Source organism: Stylophora pistillata, chromosome 4 (genome assembly GCF_964205215.1).
Source record: "Stylophora pistillata chromosome 4, jaStyPist1.2, whole genome shotgun sequence".
Taxonomy (NCBI): domain Eukaryota; kingdom Metazoa; phylum Cnidaria; class Anthozoa; order Scleractinia; family Pocilloporidae; genus Stylophora; species Stylophora pistillata.
In genome coordinates, this window is record NC_142522.1 from 3,677,433 (window position 1) to 3,687,500 (window position 10,068).

General features: G+C 37.6%; 2 protein-coding genes across 3 annotated transcripts; both read right to left on the reverse strand.

Annotated features, from left to right (window-relative positions):
* Window positions 1–747: 747 nt before the first annotated feature.
* LOC111341790 (elastase-1) lies at window positions 748–5,138 on the reverse strand. 2 transcript variants are annotated; one of them, XM_022948802.2, is made up of 7 exons: window positions 4,994–5,138; window positions 4,289–4,486; window positions 3,874–4,080; window positions 3,179–3,496; window positions 2,554–2,610; window positions 1,345–1,452; window positions 748–880 (listed from the first exon to the last, which is right to left on the reverse strand). In XM_022948802.2, the coding sequence occupies exons 1-7, from the start codon at window positions 5,049–5,051 to the stop codon at window positions 876–878; spliced, it is 951 nt and encodes a 316-aa protein (XP_022804537.2). In that variant the 5' UTR covers window positions 5,052–5,138; the 3' UTR covers window positions 748–875. The 2 variants fall into 2 exon arrangements, with proteins under 2 accessions (XP_022804537.2, XP_022804536.2); XM_022948801.2 differs by having other exon boundaries at window positions 2,554–2,622.
* Window positions 5,139–6,853: 1,715 nt separating this feature from the next.
* On the reverse strand, window positions 6,854–9,507 carry LOC111341803 (alpha-1A adrenergic receptor-like). The gene has a single exon (XM_022948819.2). The coding sequence runs from the start codon at window positions 8,858–8,860 to the stop codon at window positions 7,871–7,873; it is 990 nt and encodes a 329-aa protein (XP_022804554.2). The 5' UTR covers window positions 8,861–9,507; the 3' UTR covers window positions 6,854–7,870.
* Between the last annotated feature and the right edge of the window lie 561 nt (window positions 9,508–10,068).

The following is a 10,068-nucleotide window of genomic DNA, read 5'->3' on the forward strand; positions in this document are numbered from 1 at the left end:
ATGTTTCTCTCAGACTGACAAAAAAGGCATCCTTTTGTCAGGTGTGTTGACGGAGAGAATTGTTAAGCAATACGCAAAGTTACAAGGAAAATTTACCTGGGTAAACGAAAGAGTCTGGAAACTTTGTCCCCCTTACAGAATCATCGGCCCTTTTTTTAAGTCATGTCGAACGTCAGGGACACTTCGGATAGGATAAACAAATGGAATCATGCAATATTTTTTCATATAGGGGAAAATAAAACAATATTGGAGCGTGTTTAAGAATAGAGAAGCCTGAGGTGGTTTTTAAATGAAAAATCTGGCATCGACATATATCTCCTTTAACATCGAAAAACAACCAAAAGCCAAAATTGAAAGTCATTACGAGACCTTAAGTCTTAAGTGTCGCTTTGGAAATGATAGGAGATAGAATTTCAAGAGAACATAGTGCTTCCGCATGTTGAATCGTGTTTTTCTATCAGTGGTTAAACAGCGAACTCCCAAAATATTCATTTTATCCCCCTGACGATAAAGTCACAGTTCACGCACTTATTTCATCTTCTTTGACTCTATTGTACTAAAACAACTACTTAGTTTATATGAATATTAGTGAAGGAAGAGAAGTTGCTGTTCAAGTAAGCTGAAATTGGAATATTTGTATAACACGACTTGCATAATGATGTCAGCTCAGTAAACAAGAACCCAGTATTGTAAAATGAAAGAACTCTGTTGCAGACTAAGAAAATCATAAAACGCAAAAACTTCTCATTTCTTTTTTCTTTGCAGCTTCTTTATTCTTGAAAGGACAAAAGTTTTAATCTACTCGTTGAATGTTGAATCCCTGTCTGAGTGTCCGTGTGTTGCTTTCTTTAATAAATGTAGACAACTGATCTCTTTCAACCTATTGAAAAGAAAAGATGTTGTGTTTTATTGGTGGTTTGAACAAAGTTGATGGGATGTATTCCAAAGTCATTGAGAGCGAGATTAAACCACAATAGACCTGACATCGAAATATGCGCCGAAGACAATAGGTGGTGGAGGTGAAGGGCTCTTATTAGGTTGGAGGCCAATTACAGAACAAGATCAGGTCCACGTGACCAGAATGCACCAATAAGAGGTGAGTATGACAGCAGAATCGTAGGAGACAAGGATTCTGTTTGGCTAAGCATGTGATATGGTTAAGGTGTCAATGAAACGAAAGGCGTCATGTAGGATGTTGGACAAGCGCGAGCTTCTTCAGTTCACAATTATGCAACGCTTTATTTCTCTCTCTCTCTCTCTCTCTCTCTCTCTCTCTCCCTCTCCTCTTATTTCATCTTGCTCCAATTTTCAATCAAGAATAATCTATGCTTTAAATTAACTTACAAGATCTGCAAGTCTTGCGGCAGTATTTATTCTTGTATTGGTTGTATCGGCAATACCCGTATCTACGGACGAGGGAGCATCTTCGTGAACCCATTCTGTCATTGCAGCCTGTTTGAGGAGTGCAAAGAAATAAAAGCAATTCAAAATGCTGATTATAAAAGCATGCAGCAGAAAGGAAGCTTTGAAAGTGTAGTGTGATCGTCCCGTTGAGTGTAGTCCTGAGAAGGACTGTTGTCGGTGGTAGTAACTGACGTTTCGACAATCTGTGCGGAAGTCATCATCACAGTCAAGAAAGGAAGCTGTAACAAAATGTATGCTCAATAACCTTCGAATGGGCATCGCCGAGCTTCAAAGCCTTCCATCCATACTACCTCTGCCCACGTCTTTTTTATAATTTTTAGTGCAAGAGGTTGTTTTCATTGCTTTAGTCGGCGAATCAAGCTAATGTTCATCCCTTCCCCATTTTCCTTACAACGTCCGATTAAAAAAGCAGAACACTGTGTTTTCCCTTTTCTGATATAACTTTTTCTCGTTCCTAAGTTACTGGCATTTGACTCATTTTTCAGTCTGTTGAGTTGCAGTTTTATTTAATGGTGTGTAACAGCTTAAGTTTGTTTAATATATGGCTTATATCATAATGATCATACTGATCATACCCAATTCCTTTAAAAGTACTGTTTTGGTTCATCCCTCAAAGCTGCCCTAAAATCCTTTTTATTTCGGAATTTTTTTCTTTAAACTATGAGAATAGTTTTATATGTTTTTACTTATTTATTGTTTAATAGTTATTTTGTGTTGAAGATTGGTTTTATAGGTGTAAGCGCATTGAGACTTAATATGCGCACACACAAAAATCTGCCCATAAAGAAAAGTTCGTACTGGTAATAGTGTTTCATCGACCGAAACGATTTGCCGATTTTTATCGAGCGCTGAATGGGGATCCACTTTCCGATATGCACCCACTCTATTAATCTCCCGTCGCCCTCCCCCTCCCTCTTCCTTCCCCCCTCCCCCCTCCGCCACTCCCAAAAATTAATTAATAAGCAAAAAGCTAAAAAATTGATCTTAATAGAAAGCCTATTGCTGTAAAATTGAAAAGAAGTGTATTTTACCTGTCCATTTTGCTCTTTTTGTAAATATTGGCGAGATACGGCGTTTTACTGCTACAGACAGACAGTTCTGATACAAAACATCGTTATTTATACTCACTGGGCGGACGAGGTGTCTGAGGAGGCATTGGGGTGTTGGGTCCTCCGCTTCCCTCTCCTGGAAACAAGTCTAAAATTTTATCGTATTCAACTTTGATTAAATATTCTCAGCTTAAATAGATGTCCACTTTTCCACGATCCACGGTTCTTTAATTTCTATTCAGTTAGTTCCTGCTGCATGAGAGAACAAAACACCCAACCAGCTGATGGCGTGCAGCTCTATTGTTAAGGAAAACTTGGAATGGTTGCCCTCTTAGACTTTGCTGTAATTAATATAATTTCCCTAAATGCATTTTATAATGGTATACTAAATGTTCAAAAACCAGTTCTTCTTAAAAAACTCGTCATGATCTTCCTTAGACCTAAAAGCAAAAACGACATTAGCCAATTACGACTGTAAAGAATTACTTGATTTTATCAATTTAAATTATGATTTCAACTGGCAACCCGTAGCCTTCGTCAAAAGCAACTATTTATGACAATGAATTTCAGCCGGCATTAGCTGGTTTTCACATTCGTAAAATATTCACGTAATCGCGGGAGGATTTTGCTCAAATAAAAGCGTATCTTATTTTTATGTTAAACAGCTATTACATTATAAGTTAAGGTAAAACACCTAGTCTCACCTATCTTTTGCAATATCCACGACTTGTATGTAGTGATTCTGGCAAAAACTGTAAAGTGGGTTGTTGGACAACTTCGCCTCCCAAAACTGACAGCACCGTGTAGGTACCACTTGCCTCCCATCTCACAAACAAGCGGGCCACCGCTGTCACCATTGCATCCCCCTGAAGCACTACTTCGACCTTCTCCAGCGCACAAATGAGCTCGACTGTCAATTGTACCACCGTACTTTCTCTTGCAAGCCTCATGCGATGCAAGCGGGAGCTTGGCTTGCTGCAGTATGTCTGCTGCTGGTCCGTTACCACTGATGCGTCCCCAACCTAGCAGCAAAGTACATTATAGGAATATGTTCCTTGGACGTATATTGGCAACTTGTAGAACCCCACCCCCCTTAGGAGAAATTTTTATGGAACTAAAGAGCTTAGTATGGCAGTCTCAGCTAAAAATTTGTACAAGAAATGTTTTAGTTATATTGTTTATTTTTCATAAATGGTGACCTTTTTTTAAAGCTTCTTCGTTGCCTATCTTAGGGTACCAGATAATGATCGTCAGTATTACTGGTCATACGCGAAATACTGCTTCTTCTGGACCGAATAGACTAGATCTTCATCTACACCGCCCCGACTCCATAGCAAGAAAACCGACCATATCAAGAAGTTTTTCCACAGCCCCCAACTTAGGTCATATAACTACAAACCTGTTATGTAACACTTGGAATTTAAATCTGCAGCTTTGTTTGGGAGACAAACTGTATTCACTTTGTCACTCAACTGTACGTTTTTATCCAGCTGAAGAACTGCAACGTCATGTTTCAAGTTCCTCATGGTAAAGCCACTGTGTTTGTGGAGAGTTATAACTTGAAACGTCTGCTGCACAGGTGTGGTTCCTCGTCGCCTGTGTGCCCCTATTGTGAGGATGATAACGAAAGACTTCAGACTAAATTTTAGATTAGAACGCATCCTAATTGAGGTAGTGGACACCGTCCAATTACTTAGTAACTGTGCCCCGATCATGTGCGCTTGTTTCGTCTCGTACCTAATTTTGATTACCCTGAGCCTTTACCTGTGAAAGGTGTTCAACTCATGAATGGATTAAACAAAACAACTTATTACCCACGACAACTGTGTATCCACTTGGATTGGGATTTCTATAGACACAGTGTGCTGCTGTGACGATCCAGTCAGGTCTGATTAGGGATCCACCACAGATGTGTCCACCTCTCACACGGAGAGAAACCTGCCATGGCCAGGAGTGGGGAGTGGCATTTTCACCATTCACCACACGGGCGAAAGCAGGACGCATACCACATCCTGCGATAAGATTTTAATAAAGAGTTATTAAACTCACCTTTGTGCACAAACGAGAAGTATAAAATTATGCACATCCCTAAAGTGACTAAAATAATACGGAAAAATCATAGTTCGTGCAACTTTCTCTCTTCTTTTTTATAACTGTTCTCCATTTTTTTTTCCTTTTTTTTCTTTTTTTTCTTTTTTTTCTTTTTTTTTTTTTGACTAATTGTCGCATATTTTTCTGGCCAATCGAAATTTAGAAAATGGCAATTTTGAGAGTGTTTTTAACTTTAAAATGCCCACAATGAGTTTAATGTTTTGACTATTGTAGATGATATTTTGGTGTCAACACCTTGGTAAATTAAACCTAATGGATCGGAGTTAGCTGGAGTTTTTAAGAACTCAGATGTTTTTCCTAGTGTTACACATCCTAACATCACTCACTTAATGCATTAAAGAGCGATATTATAACAAAATGTTTTCAACTCAAACCAACAAATCAATTTTCCAGAACTCCTAACTTACCCTCCGTAAAAGATGGTTCAAAGATGCTCAAAAGGGCAAATATAATGAGCGAAATCATCTTCAAACAGCAACGCTCTCAAATGAATTTTTTCTGTCATTTGAGGCCCTTTAAAGAACTCACATTGGCCTTTGGCGTAAGGTCTACCAAGCCTGAATACACAAAACACAAAAGACCTAGGCTTCGTTTAATTTCAAGTGCATTCAAAAGACTTGTTACGTGCATTGGGACAAAGAAAGCAAACAAAAATTTGAATAAGTATGTTAATCGATGATTTGAAGCATTAAAAGAAAACGAAGAACTATTTAATGAAATGAATAAACATCTTTCGAAAACGGTCACTCAAAATCATCAACTGGTAAAACAAAGCAACTTCGAGCTTTTCACTTTGGCCAAAAAACAGATTTTCATCTGCTGTTAACGTCGAAACTATCTGCCCAACAACGCATTCAAAAACTGCGAAATTTGATAAACTCGATAGATTTAAAAATCAAAGAATTTGTGGAATGACAAGCCTGATGTCAATGTTTGTTTTTAACATTCACGTACGCCACCTATATGGAGGAAGAACTCAATTGAAAGTATGTGACGACCGATGGTAGTTTTTCAACCATTTTTAAACTTTATTTCGTATTATATACCCTGAAAAGGTACACCTATTGATTGCGATATTTGTATCTCAAATACAGTGAAGCCTTAACTTAGTAGCTAAGGATCACCACTTGTTTATCATCCTTTGTATAAGTTGTGTCAAATACAGGCTCTGCAAGGGTTTGTATGCCCTGCAATGCGGCTGTAGTAAAGTTCATTGAAGAGGCGATCTTATATGAGTGCGGGTGACGCAGAAAATCTCTCGCCTATGCGAGTTCCTGACTTAGCTTGATTTTTTTTTCTTTTTTATTAATTACAGAAGGTGCTCGAACTTCATCCTTGCCTTGCAACTGGCTGAAAGAGTAGACGGAATTGATGTGATTCAAATGTGATTTTGATTTCGAACCTGATTTGTCTGAGACAAACGTTTCCAAACAGTCAATATCCACCGTCTTAAATACACCTACAGTTGTCAAACCTATTGCTGCAATCCGTGCACAGTCAAAATGATCTTAATCATTAGCCGTTTCTTAATTCTCAAGAGGTGATCTAAATTTATAACTAGATAAAACAGTCGCAAAACTGCACGGAGCAGCAAGTGACTACAAATTCACTTTATAACAGCATTAAAAGAAGTACCCTGAGTTAAACCGTCTTCAAAACCTAGATGGCTCACGAGCTTATCTTATTTTCTTAAAGAACACTCACAATGACTCACATCGTAGACCTTAGTCCATCATATTCCTTAATTTTCTTAATCACTGTGGTATTTGACCACTCTTTTTTGAATACAATAATATTCTTATAAGGCAAATGGGTAAAAGGGGTAAGTTCTAAAAAAACTGATACTGCATTGGTGGGGGGACACTTCAAGATAATGTGGTTTTATTTGCTGATTTGATAGTCTGAGTTCGTCACGGAAAAGCCAAGGGTATATAAAGCTGACGTTTCCAGCGTTAGCCCTTCATCAAAGCAAATGTATCGTAGGGATAAGCAGATACTACTCATAATTCCTCGCTGATTCGGAATTCTTTCCTTAGGGTACCTCGGTGCAATCTCTTTCAATTACAAAACCTGAGATAAAAAGTGAAGTTGCTTGAAATGCATCTGTAGTCTTTTATTAAAACAAGTAATAGTCTGATCAGAGGGTTTTAACGATGGCTGTTTTCGTGCTTAAGACAGCGCTCGATTGCTTCCAAATGATTAGAACCAATTAATGTTCTTGTCGAGACGAGTGACAGTATTTCAAATTAAAAGTTAAAAAAATGGCATAAAAATAATCGGTTTTTATTTTGATTTTCAAAGGTAATGCAAGTTATTAGAGAAGAGGTTTAGGCGCTAACTTTACGGTAAATCCGCAAACAGCAGAGTAAAATTTCTTAACGCAGCTTTCAGTTGTGATGATGTTCGTATCAACTGATCAAAGACAGGAAAATTGTAAGACAAGGATTCTAATTCGAGATTTAGCAAAAGAAGAGTTTCGGTTGTACCTTTGTCACTTGAATGACTTGCTTAAACTTGTTAGTGCACCTCTTTTCAATTACGAGGCGAGTGCCTTGAAAAGATGGTCGTTCTTAGCAGAACGTTGATTACAAAATTGAAATGCAAAACCATTTTCTGTAGTCGGCAGTCGAAAGACAAAATAAACACTTGGTTTTAGTGATCGAAATATGAGCATCAACCAAGGAAAATTTAGTTGTAATAAAAAAAATTTTGACATAAAGACGAACAGAAAGCTCTAATGAAAATAAACAGTTAAGACGCAGATCAAAGAAAATAAGGTCAAGCAGTATGAGAGAGACACGAATTTAGGAGCTTAAGGAAAGACATGGTCGACATTTTTTCATTCTACTTATCAAGACGTGGGTAAGAGTTGAAAAAAAAATAGACTAATTATTCACCACACAGTCTTCCGTTTACGTCAAGGGAAAAGAGTGCTTTAAAATCATAGAAATTGCAATTCCTGGTTGTCACGTCTGTCGGTTTTCTTTGTTTTTCATATCGTTAATCGATCGAGTGAATGAAGAGCCCTGGAATAGTCTCTTAAGTGCCGATATTTGTACAAATATCCATCACCCTAAGTGCTTTTAGTTGCATTTCGAAAGGGTTTGAATAATTATTTACTAGATATCCTGGAAAAAAAATATAATGGAAACAAAAACATGTTTTTCAAATGTTGTAGAATGTAGTTTAAAGTGCAAAGTATTTTTAATAGGAAAAATAAAAGGAAAATGCAGGCACTGTATTTTCTCAGTCAATTCTGCAATTTGGCTACGGTGCCTCCATATTTATGGAGTTTTATTGTCTTTGTTTTTCCTCTCAGAAATTTCACCTAAGTTATTGTTGATATTCACCTGCTCAAATGCGTTAAAATTAACCTTTACAGTTGATCGACGACCTCGGCGAGAAACACCAATTGTCTTGTACAAGGCAAGACGAAACTTTTCACTTCTCCACACGTATATACAAGGGTTTAAAAATGAGCTCAAAAACATTGTTGTAAAAGACCAGTGAAATCTCGTGTAGTCGCTGCTCCTCGCGAGCTGAAACCACGTATCAGGAAGAAAAAGAATCACTGAAACGCCGATCAGAATTGCCAATGTCCGCGTGGTCAGTTGATCTTGTGAGATTTTGGCCACTCTGTAATTATGAGAGACTGACCTAACCTGCAAAGCTATTCGGCGTCGCTGTTTTCTGGCGATACAGAAAATCTTCATGTAGGTGAACGCAAACGTAAGGAGCATTGCCACATGGAAGTATGGCGCAGGTCTCTTTAAAACTGGGAATAAACTAAACGCAATTGCCATAACCACTGATACTAACCATATAATGCTGACAATCACAGCAATGTTCCTACCACGCATAACAATCACATATCCAAAAGGAAACCACAAAGCAAATAGTCGATTCACCGTCAAAGACAAAAGATTGAGGAACGACGAATGCAGAGTTATGTACGCAATGAGCTTAAAAGTTTCGAAGTTTTGCGCGTTCCACTTTTGATTCAAGTAGTAAACATAGGTCGGTTCTGCGATGGAGCACACCGTTAAGTCTGCTGCACTGAGACTCAGGATAAAGTAATTCACACCTGTTTGCAATTCTTCGTTACGGTATATCACCAAGCAAACCAGCAGATTTCCAACGGTTCCTGCAATTGACGACAACCCATTGACAACGGAGAGAATCGCGATGGTGCCACTCGCCATGAACACAAACAGCTTGTGCGAACAAATTGGCGCTTTGACGTTTTTCCGAAGGTCTCTCGAGCTCTTTGGCATGAGAAGCGTTCTTTGGTGTCAACTTTTTTTTTTTCTAACAAAAATATTCTGTTTGCCTGTTGACAGGAAATATGATGTTGGCAGACTTCCCTGGAGCCTTAATTAAAGCAACACAGCATTTTTCTCCACGCGTTTTAATCTTCTTAGCTAGTAGGCGCCGTTTTGACTTGAACTCAATTTCTTATTGAGCAGAGATACAAGATGTAATGTTTCTTTTGATTCCAATAATGGCTATGCTTAAAACTTTGCTACCACAGCAAGATATTTTTGACAAGGCATCGATTTTGTTTTGTAAAAATTACTCAGAAATTAATTAATCATGTTTGGGAATTTAATTAAAAATTGTAAACGTAAGACTAATACTACGTATAAAACACTGACGTTCAGCCGGCATTCGAATTTCTTTTTTCAATGCATCTCCGACTTCCTCATATGCACCTCCTATATATTGAAATCAAATAGCAAAATTGATCGAGGCAATTCCTACTTTTAGTGATGATGGCCAAGGCGTATCATGATTTCGTCTTCCTCATTTCCAAACTCTCGGCAAAATAGAGTGAATAAAGTAATGAAAAAATATATATCAAAGTTTCTTTCAAGAGTCTGTTAATATGCAACAGATCAGTGACATCTTTAAAATGGTTCAGTTTTGTATCAATGTCTTTGCATGATAGGCTTTTCAATATGCAATTTTTCCCCAAAGCCTGACACTTTGTCATGTTCTGGATATTTCTACCGTCTCCAAAGTAAATAGAAAGGATGATAATATTTACAATGCTCACAAACTTTGATAAAATTCTAGATGCATTTTGCAAATGTTCTGTACAAAAAAATTATAAAATAAAACGCAAAAGCATGTTTGCATTTTAAAAAATGTTCACGCATACAAGCCATTTTGGGTGGCTTTAAACGTCATGGACTCTGTATACAACTTCGTTTGGCGCAATTGTACAATTAAATTCCAGCGTTTCTCTCAACATGATTTATGGTTGAACTTCACATCTACGATTATATGATTAGGCTTTCCTGAGGAGAGTAGACAGTTGTTTCAACGAGTCAATTTGTTCTTTCAAAAGAGTTTTATTTCTGTTTTTACGATGAACATGTTTTAATTATCTCCTCGCTTTTCCGAGTTCATGTGCGTAAGCAAATAAATCATCCTCTATAGCAGTTATTTAGATTCCTATTTGATAAAAAGTTTCGAACTC